A 14,104-nucleotide genomic window follows, 5' to 3' on the forward strand; every position below is an offset into this window, starting at 1 on the left:
TTAAGCTTTACCAGGTAGCCATTGCTATGCTTCAGGCGCTCCGTCCGTATTTATACGGGTACCCTTCCTTTTTCATGTGCTTCGTCTCGTTTGAATTCATTGCTTATTTTTCTTTGATCTGATATGTGCCGTTCTCTTTGCTATAGGTGTTTACGTCACTCTGAGCTGAAAATGCCTTATTGTGTGTGTCATCCATTGTTTGTCGCATTCTGATGAGTGTTTACGACCTGTCGCCGCTCGCGGCATGACTGGCCTTAGTGTGCACTGCCGCCTCTTTTTTAAAAAAAAAAAAAAAAAAAAAAAAGGGAGAGAGAGAGAGAGAGAGAGAGAGAGAGAGAGAGAGAGAGAGAGAGGAATCATGTCATTAGCGAAACAATGGCAAGAGACTGTTATTTGTTGTTACTTACTCTGCTGCTTTCTTTGATAATGATCAACAAGAACCAAATAATAGACTGTGTATGATAGAAGATGTTCTGAACAAGAGTTTAGCGAAAATTTTTCTCAATTTGAAAATCTTTGCAGGCGCCTCTTTAGTACATTGCATTCTGCACAGAAATTAGAGCCATCTTAGATTTAAAAATCCAGTCAATTGCCGTACTTCATTTCTGACTGTATCATATTAGGCATAAGAATAATACGAATATAAACATGACATGATATGTATATTCTTCCGCGTTTGCTGTTGTCTCACTCTAGTTTCGTAGTTTATTAGGCAGACAGGATTTAAATGAGATAGCAGCAAACACGAAGCAATACATGGCAAAATGTTTATATTCGTATTATTCTTACGGTGAAGAGAATACTGCATGTGATTCGCAATTCATAAAAGTTCCTGTTAGCAACCATCTCTTCTCACGGGTAGGAAAAAATTCAGAACGTAGAGTTGGCCATTTTGATTGACAAACATCCCAAACAGTCTTGTCAGTGGATTTTTGTAGTACATTGAAATGCTGCTACATTCGAAGATGAACTATACTGAATTTGTATTTACTTCGTTGGATAATGTATGAAAATGCAGTGGTCGAAACTCGGGGCGGAGAAAAAAGCTCGTCTTCCACTTTTTTTATACTGGCGCAGAGGTTTTGGTGCCAGTATTTATCTTTGTGCCTGCAAAGCATGCCTGTGTAACGCTACATAAATTCGATGGCCGAAGTTAGTTGTGGCGGCACCTACCAACATTTTTCAGAATTTCCGCTTGCTTTGCACACAAGTCTAAGCCTCAGGTGGTTTTTTGGATTACAAAAACCGGAAAAAAAGTGCGGCTTAGATTCCAGTAAATACAGTAATCTCCCCCACACTCAATGCAAGTCCTCCAGCACTTACAAAGTACATAAATTCCTTTAGAAAAAAATTCTTTTGGTAGTCTGCACAACCACTTGTGCACCCCATGGCGTACCTCTTCATCAGAACGGAACTTCTTTCCTCCCATTGTGTCTTTGAATGGTCCAAATATATGGAAATCACTTGGGGCAAGGTCTGGTGAGTATGGTGGATGAGGAAGACACTCAAAATGCAGGTCTGTGATTGATGCAACTGTTTGTATGGGCAGTGTGGGGCCTTGCATTGTCATGTTGCAAAAGCCATCACTTTCTCGTTCAAAGTGCCGAAGAAGTTCTTCACAAGCATCAACATGCCGTTCTCTCATTTCAGGAGTCAGCTGCCGTATCACCCATCTTGTAGACACTTTGTGAAACTGGAGCACATCATGCACAATGTGGTGTGCTGACCCATGACTAATCTGTAAACATGCTGCAATGTCATTCACTGTCACTCAGCGGTTTCCCTTCACTATGGCTTCAACTGCTGCAATGTTCTGTGGAGTCACAACTCGTTGTGCCTGATCTGGATGAGGAGCGTCTTCCACTATAGTCACACCATTTGCAAATTTCCTACTCCATTCGTAGACCTGCTGCTGTGAAAACCATGCATCACCGAACTGAACCTTCATTTGTCGATGAATTTCAATAGGTTTCACACCTTCACTACACAAAAACCGAATAACAGAACACTGTTCGTCCCTGGTGCAAGTCGCAAGTGGGGCAGCCATCTTTATACTGATAATGCGATGGTATGTGTGCATCTGCACTATGCTGCCACCTACAGGCCATTCTACACGCTGTTTGTAGCCCGCTTACCAACTTACAGGATAACGGCGCAAAATTTCGATTTGTTATTACAAATGTAAGGTTTTCATTTGACTCACCCTCGTACATTAACAGAAATTTTTTGTGTTGATAAATGTAGTTAGTGATATTGACTCAGTGATAAGAACAGTCTCTACAGTTGATATTTTTCTGAGTTTGTGGTAAAATTAGAAGAGAGATACATGAGAAGAATGGAGAACTGGTCATATGATCACTTTATGCGAGTGTTACTCTGTGATCTTAGTTATTCTGAAGGAACATTGAAGTAGTTCTAATTGTTGTGCTGGAACAATTAGGATACTGTTTGAGCGGAGATCTTTTCTGCGATTTGACACATCTTTATTTCCAAAATAATCCATCAATGAACTCAAAAAATTTTTATGTTTAACAGTCTTTAATTTGCATCATTTATCAGATGGGGTCTTGTTGTTGGAAGTGACAGTCCAGTCAGTATTTCAGATTTTTATGATATTTGTTCACTCAATTTCATTTCCATAAAACTATATTTTAAAGAGTGTGGTGGTGGAGTATATATGTTTACATGTGCATTTGACTTTCTGTGTTTTCAACATCCTTTCATAATTTGTTGTCAGGAGTGTGAGAGCTAAAGCTATTACTGTGATGAACAGTATTGCAAAAGTTGGAAAACTGACTCCCGACCTGGAAAGAAGCATTAAATGCTGCCGCAGTCTTAATGAAATTGAACATTTTGTAAGTACTAAAACTAATATTTGCTTTCCTCATCTTGTTTATACCGCACAGAGAGCATAATCTACAAACTATTTGCACTAAAGCTGCTTTGTCACAAGAAATTCACAGTAAAGTTATGAAATGGAGATGCTCTAAATAGATGGACTTGATGGAAACACTATCATATATGGAGGGCAAAACCATTGCTAGAAGCAAGCACTAATGAAATACAGCAGAGAGTCCCACATGAGTAGAAAAGAGCACAAATCACTCTTGTTTGCAAAAATGGTAAAAAATGTATGCACATAATTATAGAACAATATTGGTGGTGCCTGTCTTTTATAACTTCATAGAGCATATTCTAAACTCGAACATTACTTTGCTGGAGGAAAGGATGCTGCTGTGAAAGAATCGACACAGATTCAGAAAAAATTGCTGATATGAAAGTAAGCTTTCTTTCTTTCACACAATATATTGTGTAAAAGGTAAATACAAATGAACAGGTAGGTTGTTTCTTCCTAGATTCCTGAAAGGCTTGCATCACTATATTGCATCATCATAATCACAGTTACGCAATTGGCTCATTCAATTTCTGACCGTAGATCCCTGTAAGTTGTACTCAGTGGCAGATGTTCAAAACAAGAATGGAAGCAGTGTAAGATACATTCAAAGGAAGCAGAATAAGACCTCTAGAGTTCTCAGTATACATAAGCAGTTTACCAGATAGGATAACACTATCAAATTATTCATTGATGATGCTCTTGTTTACAAAAAACATGTTGTTGTTTGTTAATGATAAGGAAGTGCAAAACGACTTGCACAAAATTTTTACTTGGTGTAATGAATGGCAGCACTCTTTCAATGAGGATAAATGCAATAACAAAGAGAGATAACCTAATAGTATCAGAATACAACATTAGTGATGAACATCCTGGAGCACATTACATTTTGTGACTATTTAGGAGTAGTACTAAGAAGTGCTGTCAAATGGGATGAATGCACAATATACTTAATACCTGGGACAAATGAAAGACATATAATTTTTGGAAGGGGTAGTGTGTCTTTAAAAAATATCACATACGAGACACTAGTACGACTAGTCCTTATAGTATTGCTCCAGCTTGTAGAGTCGTTATCAAGTAGGGCAGTAGTAGATACTGAAAGAATGTAGAGACACACTTCTAGGATTGTAATGGTTCAGTATAGCCCACATGAAAGTGTAACAGGGATGCTTGGGGAACATTTATGGAAACCTTTGAAAGGAAGAAGTTGTTATCCTCAATATAAGCCCTGTTGGATAAGTATAGAGAACCGCTATTCACAGAAGACTGTTACAGTTCTTCAGCCACAATTATAAATCTTATACATAGATCATGAGAATAAGATAAGAGAGATGTGGGAGCTTTTATGGTGATCTTCAGTCAGAAGACTGGTTGAACTTCAAGGTTCCTCTGGACAGTCAGTCTTTCCCTCATTCATTGCTCAAATGGAATAACACAGAAAATTGCTAATATTGACATACCCCCTACCATGCACTGTATAGTGGCTTAGAGAGAAAAAGAAATTGCGCGTGCACCCACCCACCCACCCACCCACCCACCCACACACACACACACATACACACACACACACACACACACACACACACACACCTGCATCATCTGCAAAAACTTTCAGATACAATTGATATTGACTGCCTGGTCTTTAGTATAAAACAGTAATGCTCTGGTGCACACCTAAAGTTATTGTTACATCTGTTGATAAGTCTCAATCCAAGGCAACATGCTGCATCCCACCTTCCAAGGAATCCTCAGCCCAGTCTCAAATTTCATTTGATAGTCTACATGATTCTACTTTTAAAAAGAAGTGTAGATGTCCTGAGTCAAATGCTTTCAGAAGTCAAGAAGTACTGCATCTGACCCTGACTGTGTTGATTGGTGGCTCTCCAGAAGTTATATTACAAAAGTGTTAGTCCAGTTTCAGATGATCGATGTTTTTGGAGTCCATACTGATTGCCATGGAAGAGCTCATTCTGTTCAAAATATGTCATTAGGTTTTGATGATGATGATCATGGCGCTGTAATAGTCACAATCATATAAGTACGTGGTATCATGTAACATTCCACCAGTGCAGACGGTATTTGCTTCCTGATACATTACCTGTGTTAAAATGGACCGTTTACCAATTGCGGAAAAGGTCGATATCTTGTTGATGTATGGCTATTGTGATCAAAATGCTCAACGGGCATGTGCTATGTATGCTGCTCGGTATGCTGGAATGACACCATCCAAGTGCCCGCACCCTTCGCTGGATAGTTATGTTCTTTAAGGAAATAGGAAGTGTTCAGCCACATGCGAAATGTCAACCATGACCTGCAACAAATGATGATGCCCAAGTAGGTGTTTTAGCTGCTATCGCGGCTAATCCGTAGATCAGTAGCAGACGAATTGTGCGAGAATCGGTAATCTCACAAACTTCGGTGTTGAGAATGCTACATCAACATCGATTGCACCCGTACCATATTTCTGTGCACCAGGAATTGTATGGCGACGACTTTGAACGTCGTGTACAGTTCTGCCACTGGGCACAATAAAAATTAGGGACGATGACAGATTTTTTGCACATGTTCTATTTAGTGACGGAGCATCATTCACCAACAACGGTAATGCAAACCGGCATATAATGCACTATTGGGCAACGGAAAATCCACGATGGCTGCGACAGGGATTGGAGGTAATGTTGGACTTCTGGGGTGGGATCACTATGGCAGAGTTTATAAGTGAAGGAGTGAGACAGTTAGCAGAGGCCTTCTGCCAGGTAATCAGTGTGATTCAGAATGACAGTAGTGGAACCTTTGCCTGGAGGTAGGACAAATAGGTCAGGATCTGTTTTGAGGTTGTGAATGGCTGCCCTTTCTTCTACTCAAAGGTGGCCAGAACAGCCATCTGTGACACAGTGACAGGGAAGTGACTGATTTTGTGAAATTTTACGAGTTCCTAACCAGGCACAAATTATATAGTTTCATCTGTGTGCTTTGGTAGTTTAGCTTCTAGAATTTCTGCGTGTTAATTTAATATTTAATAGTCACAGTCCTCACTTTTTCGTTTGCGTCCAAAAGTAAACTGATTTGTGATGCATCACAAATTCCTAATCAGGAGAGAATTATTTAGTCTCAACTGCATGTTAATCTAATGTATTAGACACAGTTCTTGTGTTTTTGTCAGTGTCTGCTTTAGAGTTCTGTAGTGCTTGTCCATAGTACTTTGTTTGCCTTTATAGTGTAGTTTGCCACAGTCTTTAATATGGATAGGAACTGTGATTGCTGTGTGTGGATGGTAGCCGAGTTGGTGATGGCTCTGGCTATACAGCTGAAGGTTGCAATGGTTGGGCATCAATGTTGTGGGACAACTGTGGGGATCCAGCAGACATTCAGCATGACTCACACGCCCACCGATTGGTCCACACTGTGGTGACCAGCCCAGTTGCTGCTCGCACTAAGGTTGACCCCTCACCTGTGGTCGAGTGGGAGGTTGCCTCGGGGAGTGGCAGGCGGCAAAAGACTTTCCAGGAGGCCGAACATAAGGTGTCCCCCAGTTAGTCTGACAAACAGGTTCCAGGTACTGTCCGGTGCTGTCTGTGGATGACACTATCCCTCAGCCAAAGACAGTTGCTTGTCCTGTTTGAGAGGAAACCTCTCAGCCTGCAAGATCCAGGCTATCACAGAGGGTGGGATTATTCTTATTTGGGAGCTCCAATGTTACGTGTGTTATGCGGCCTCTTATGGACATGGCTGCCTAGGAGGGGAAGAAAGCCAATGAGCACTCCTTGTGCATACTAGGCCAAGTCATTCCAGACGAGTCCTTCTGGATGCCGCGAAGAGCATAGGTTGCAGTCAACTGCAGGTGGTGGCTCATATTGGTACCAATGATGTGTGTCGCTTTGGATCGGATGAGACTTTCTCTGGTTTTAAGTAGCTATCAGAAGTGGTAAAAGCTGCAAAGACTGCTTGTCTTGTTTGCGAGATGAAACCAGAGCTCACCAGTTGCAGCATAGTCGACAGGACTGATCCATTCCCAAAGACTGGAAAGTTGCACAGATCACTGAATGTCAATATGCGGAAGGATTTTGGAACATACATTGTGTTTGAACATTATAAATTACCTCAAGGAGAATGGTCTGTTGACATACAGTCAACACGGGTGTAGAAAACATCATTCTTGCGAAACACAACTAGCTCTTTACCCACTTGAAGTGTTGAGTTCTAGGACAAGAGATTTCAGATTGATTCTGTATTTCTAGATTTCCAGAAGGCTTTTGACACTATACCTAACAAGCGGCTTGTAATGAAGTTTCGTGCTTATGGAATATCGTCTCAGTTATACAACTGTATTTATGATTTCCTGTCAGGGAGATCACAGTTCTTAGTAATTGATCAAAAGTTTCCAAGACAGTGTTATAAATGTCTTTTAGCTATTATAAACAATTTAGGAGACAGTCTGAGCAGCCATCTTATGGTGTTTGCAGATGGTACTGTCATTTATCATCCAATAAAATCATCAGAAGATAAAAACAAATTGCAAAATGATTTAGGTAAGATATCTGCTTGGTGTGAAAATTGGCAGTTGACCCTAAATAGAGAAAAGTGTGAGGTCATCCACATGAGTGCTAAAAGAAATCTTTTAAACATGGGTTACACAACAAATAAATCAAATCTAAAGGCCATACATTCAACTAAATACCAAGTAATTACAGTTACGAGCAACTTAAATTGGAAAGAACACACAGAAAATGTTGTGTGGAAGGCAAACCAAAGACCACAATTTATTGGTAGAACACTTAGAGGCTGCCTACACTACAGTTGTCTGTCCTCTTTTGGAGTACTGCTGCACTGTGTGGAATCCCTTCGAGATAGGATTAGTGGAGTACATTGAGAAAGTTAAAGAAGAGCAGCATGTTTTGCATTATCGAGAAATGGGGAGAGAGTGTCACGAACATGATACAAGATTTGGAGTGGAAATCTTAAACAAGGGTGCTTTTCATTGCTGCAAGATCTCATGAAATTTGAATCGCCAACTTTCTCCTCCGAATGTGAAAATATAGGGAGAAATGATCATCATAATAAAATAAGGGAAAGCAGAGCTCTGAAAGATATAGGTGTTTGTTTTTTCTGCATGCTGTTCGTGAATGGAATAACAGAATTATTCTGTAGATGTAGCTATTGATGTTCTTAGGATGGGACCTATGGAAGGGTGATGATGCCAAGTTGGACGTAAGGAAATCGTGGAAGGTGACCAGAAGGTGCTTGGATGGAGTGGACGGGGCGAGGGGGGGGGGGGGGTGGATCACAGCTGGATGGTTGTGTGAACTGGAAGAGGCAGGGTTCAATGTTAGGATCAATTTGGCTTTTGTTGGAGGGATTGGTGATGGAGAAGCGTTCCATTGCAGGGATCTGGAGGAGGAGATTAGGTCATTGGCAAGCCTAACATGGTTAATATTGGATGCAGTGCTGAAGGTTATTGTGCTCCCACTGAAAATAATTAGGTCCTCATTGACCAACACCCCAAACCAGTTGCCCAAAATCTAGCGTCCCACATCAAAGATACCAACCACCTCCTTCACCAACTCTCCATCATCCCCACTCCTTTACCTCTTGGATCCCTTGTCATCACCGTTGACACCATTTCCCTGTGTGCTAACATTCCTTATGCCCATGGTCTTGCTGCTATTGAACTGTACCTCTCCCAACATCCTTCAGACTCCATACCCACTACCTCTTACATCTTAATAACTATAACCTAACACTCAATTACTTCTCCTTTGAGGGAAAGGTATACAAACAAATTCACAGCACAGCCATGAGCATCTACAGGGCGCCCTCCTATGCTAACAGGTCTGTGGTCCAACTAAAATAAAACCGTCCTAGCCTCACAAAACCTCAAACCCCTGGTTAGGTTTACGTTCATTGATGGTGTCTCCATGATCTGGACACAGAGGCAATACACCCTCTCTTCATTTCTTCACAATCAAACACTTTCTGTCCCTTCTGCTTCATCTGGTCCTCCTCAACACATCGTGCCACCTTCCTGGATGTTGACCACCTCTTCTCTGATGGCTCCATCACAACGCTGTCCACATTAAACTCACTAACCCGCATTTTAAAAAAAATGCTGGGGCTGGCACAGCAGCAGTTACAAGTACTCTCTTGCCCAGTACGCTGAAGGTCAGGTCTCACAAATGCCCTCCCCAAAAACCAGTACAAAGGAGTGGCCTCTTTCTCACCCATTACGATGTTGAATTGGAACAGCTGAACAATATCCATTCTCAAAACTTTGATTATCTATCATCAAGCCCTGAAATAAGGATCCTGCACCAGATCTTTCCCACCCCTTGTACAGTGGTGTTCCAACACCCTCACAACCTCCACAAATCCTAGTCTATCCCTATGTCACTCCCAGTCTCCAATCCCAATTTTTTGCCACAGGTATCATATCCCAGTGAAAGACCCAGGTGCAAGACATGCCCAATTCACACACCCAGCACTGCCTATTCTAGTCCATCAGAGGGTGGGCTACCTGTGAAACCAGCCATGTCATTTAACAGCTCTGCTGCAATCACTGCTTAGCTTATCATACTGGTATGACTACCAACCAGCTGTCCACCAGGATGAATGGCCACTGTCAGACTGTAGCCAAGAGCAATGTTGACCACCTTGTGGCACAACATACAGCTGAACATAACATGCTTGATCTTAGTTGCTGCTTCACAATGTGGGTCATCATGAGCCTCCCTTCCACTACCAGTTTTTCTGAACTATGCAGATGGGAGATATCCTTATAGCACATTCTTCGCTCCCAGAATCATCATGGCTGAAACCTACGGTAACCCCCTGTCTGTAGAACCCCCACCCAACAGTTTCTGCTCACTCTGTCCTATCACTAACTCCTAATCCACTTCCTCTCACCCTCACAGTGTGCCACTCTCTGCTAACACACTCTTCGGTCTTTTCCCCTTCTCTGCTCCTCTCATTTTCAGCTCCCCGTTCCCTCTACCTCTCCTCCACAGGCTCCAGATGCCGGACCTTGCAGCCTTGTACTGCCACCATCTAGTCTCTGCACACTCAGCCAGGGCAGTGCTGACTTTTCTGCTCTGCAGCTGAACTTGTCACTTTTGCGGTGAGTAGCAGTATATCCTATTTCTAACGTTGGTGATATTCCAGCATGGACTTCCCATTGTTCGATTCTTGAGAAACTCTTTCCTGTCCCCAGTTTTAGGGCTCTGATGTCTTTTGTGAATTGTTTTGCTAGCGGGAAGACATTTTTGGAATGCCTAACCATTTTCAAGAATCTTGTAAATTCTATAAGAGAAAGGAGTTTGTCTTCCTTTCAGTATGCTTCATACCCTGCCTGTCAGCAGTTGATTTTTCCAATGACACAGGTTCACATTTCGACATCGCATCATCCAGTTCATCCATGTGCTAATTGGTCGTAGCTGGAGAGGTATAGCTTTTGAAAAGGTCAGTGTGTATTAGTTGAGCTTCCTCATTTCGATTCATATGTGCAAGTGGGAAATCATCTCTGTCATTGTCTGCTAACAAGTTAACATGCATTTCCAGTGACTCGTGAAGTTTATCTGATGATGTATTATTTGCTGGCATTAAGACTGTTTTGTCCATAGTAATGTCAGAATTTTGATTATCCTTCGCAGGATTTTGTTGTTTAATAATTGATGGATGAGAGTTATTGGGAGCTTCTGAACTCTTTGCATTATATTTTGGTGTTTCCATATTGGTAGAGGAGTGATGTATGTTAAGGGAACAAGTTCAGTACTATTGGAGAAGATGTGTCAACGTCTTGCTCTGTCATGTGTGATGTTTGCATTGCAGCAAGTGCTTTTCACACTTTTCGATTTACAAACGGTTGTGCAGGGAAGTCACTGACAATATTTGCAGCTAGAGATCCTTGTGGATATGAAAAATGCTATCCACATCTACATGACACTCACCTGCATCCGCATTGATGTGAAGGCCAAGTAAGGAGCAGTGAGCATCATAGCAGAGGAGCCCTCCAGAGTGCTCACTGCAGTGGCTCGGAGGCAGTGCAGCAATCACATAAGGCACAGCTGACAGATCACACAGCCCCACTGCACCAGCCCATTTAATTGTTCACAATAAGTGACAGTGCTCTTAGGTGTGGCTGCTCATTTCATTGTTCACACAGAGCGACAATAATAATAGAATGATGGTCTGTTAGTGCCATGCATGTTGACGGTGTAGGCATTTAGTTTTATAATATTTCACAAATGTGATTTTGAAGTTAAAAATTCTTGTTGCGAATAGCAAAAATACTAAAATATTGAAGGTCGCATTTTTAAATTGCCTCAGCAGGCATACTACGTGTTCCCAAATGTTTTTGTCAACATTTTTGGTTAAATTGTTTTGATTATCTCAGACAAAATTTCTAATACTGCAAACCACTGTGAATTAATTGACTCAAACATATCTAGTTTGCTGTCCCATTGTGTGCCCACATCTCCTTACAGTGATTTCTGATGGCAGTTCAGAAGGTCAGATCTTTTACAAAAGCTTCTGACAGCTCGACAAGAGTTTATTAATCACTGCTGCAGTGTTTGGACCTCTGCCAGTAGCAAACATGATGTTTTGCACATTGCTGATTTAATCAAATGATCGTAATATCTTTATCAGTTCATGTTTAATATTTTCTCCAGCTTTTTTAATGTCACCCTTGAAATTTCTGGTGCACAACACTAAGTTTTCCTTCTTCACCATTAATGTAATGTGCAGTCCCTCGCATGTAGTTTATTTTACGATATGAATCACACCATAGATAAACTCTGTTAGTCTCTCTCCTACATACTGGAAAACTTTTGTCACCTGTCTAGAAACAGCTTCACGCAGATGATAGACAATTTCCTTTAAATTTCTTGAAACTGTGGTTGGACGAGATAACAGTTCCTTGGCACTCACTGCACTGTACTTGGCCCCCACATGAATAAGGAACTGCACTGTTTTGAGAAATCCATTTCAGTGCGCAACATCGAAAAGTAAAATGTTGTTACAGACAAATGCAAAACAAGCCACTATATCTTGTTTTCTTCATTGCCACCAAATACAAAAGCAGATTTCTTCCAAATCAACGATTTCAGTTTGGCCTTCTTGCAATAATGTGAACTCACCTCGTTTCACCTTACATGAAATTATGTTCGTGGTGTGCATTTCATTAAATGCATTCGGTACCTGGCCACTCGGTCACTACAAAGCTTTACCTGAAACATAACAACAGATGTGTGGTGCTGATTCATGCAATCTTTTTCACTGACCCCAGGTAACACAATTCGATGAAAAGTGTGTAAAAGATTGATATTGTCTTTTAATTTTTAACTACAAAGGAGTTATTGTCGAGGATATCCACAGATAACCCTCGGATATCCACAATAGCATACACTTTTATCCTCAAGGTACCAGTTACCACAAATATCTGCTTCCATGCAGACCTCTATTTATATCATTGTCAAGATATGGGCAGCTTTTCCTTATGTGGCCTATAGCTTTATAATTACAGCAAATTGCATCAATAATTGATGTATAGACCATGAAAATATTGCCATCAAATGGAATCTGGAATTTGGATTGCACTTTACCAAAATATTCAGTCACAAATTCCACAGTACTTTGAAAAGGATTTATACAAGCACAGCTCTGTACCTTACTCCTGACAGTATTTCACATGTATATCTCTTTGAAGGACAGGCAAAACTATAACGTAACCACATACGTAGACGGTTTCAATGGGTGGTGGTCACTGTGGCTAACCACATAATATTTTCTCCCTTTACCGCTCAGGCGCCAGTAGTCTCTCTGCCAACCACCTAATTGTTGCCTAAAATGTCGCTAGATGGCAGTGCAGTTCTTCTGCACAAATTTTTGCCGCATATTCAGAACAATAGTTGATACTTCTTCATTGTTAGCACTGTTCTTGGAAGCGGCATGCAGTATTCTCTGTAGCTCATCTTTATACTACTATTTTTGGCAAGTAATTGCTTATATTTATGTGTTGAACATATATAAATCTATGTGTAATGTAACTTTAAATTGAAATAGAATTTTCCATGTTTTACAGACAAATTTCTGTGTGGTTAGTGCTGCTAACCACTGCCCTTCTGCTCCACCCAGTATATTTTCTTCGTCTCCATCGAATATGTCTAGCTGAAAAGAAATAACTTAGGACAAATGTTACCGAATTTTATTTGAAAAAATACCTTCTAGTGACAGCAGTATTGGCAGTGATGGAAATGACCCCACATTCACGACAGGCTGTGCAAGTTCTAGCCTTGTGTACAGTCGTGTGTCAAGCAGTAATGATTCTTGGGATGACAGTGAAATTGATGACATCAGTGAAAATAATATTTTACCATCTACTGTTCCATCAACAGTCACGGTAAACTGCAGCCAAGAAACAAGTGTTGACCAAGTGCCATTATTTATTGGAGAAGGTGGTGTGATTGCAGAAATAAAGAACAAAGTGAACCTAAATCCAGTTGACTTGTTTTGTGAATTTTTCAATGAAACACTAATAAAACACATAGTGTTCCAAACTAATTTGTATGCTACAGAGAAAGGCAAAACTTTCGTGCCCACCAATGAAGTTGCAATTAAGACTTTTTATTGGAATAAATCTTTATATGGGTATCACTAAAAAGCCTAGCTACAGAGATTACTGGAGCACTGATACAGATCTTGGTGAAAGTTACATATCAAAGCTGTTGCCAGTAAAACGGTTTAGTTGGCTACTGAGTAACTTGCACCTCAATGATAATTCGGTCGCTCCTGACAGAAACAGTCAGAATTATGATAAACTGTACAAACTACGTCCATTTCTAGACCATCATACAGGAAATTCCAGGATTGCTATAAACCATATCAAAAAACTTGCTATTGATGAATCAATGGTTAAATTCAAAGGCAGATCATCTCTCAAACAATATATGAGGGACAAACCTGTAAAAAGAGTGTACAAAGTGTGGATGTTATGTGATCAGTCATCATACAACTTTAAATTTGATGTTTATATAGGAAAAGCTTCACATTCTCCAGTAGTGGGGCTAGGATCGAAAGTGGTTCTAAATTTAACCAGTTGTCTTCATGGAAAGAATCATATTATTTTCATGGACAATTATTTTACATCATATGATCTGTTCAAGGACCTAAAATCCAATGGTGTGTACACTTGTGGAACAATAAATCCCAAAAGGA

At 40.6% G+C, this 14,104-nt stretch overlaps 1 protein-coding gene across 3 annotated transcripts in view; it reads left to right on the forward strand.

Moving 5' to 3' along the window:
• LOC126483941 (S1 RNA-binding domain-containing protein 1) overlaps positions 1-14,104 on the forward strand; it is a 265,993-nt gene that overhangs the window by 93,625 nt on the left and 158,264 nt on the right. For all 3 annotated transcript variants that reach the window (XM_050107228.1, XM_050107227.1, XM_050107229.1), the window contains one exon: positions 2,738-2,855. In XM_050107228.1, coding sequence (XP_049963185.1) covers positions 2,738-2,855 — 118 coding nt within the window. The remainder of the gene's footprint in view (positions 1-2,737; positions 2,856-14,104) is intronic.

Source organism: Schistocerca serialis, chromosome 6 (assembly GCF_023864345.2).
Source record: "Schistocerca serialis cubense isolate TAMUIC-IGC-003099 chromosome 6, iqSchSeri2.2, whole genome shotgun sequence".
Classification (NCBI taxonomy): Eukaryota; Metazoa; Arthropoda; class Insecta; order Orthoptera; family Acrididae; genus Schistocerca; species Schistocerca serialis.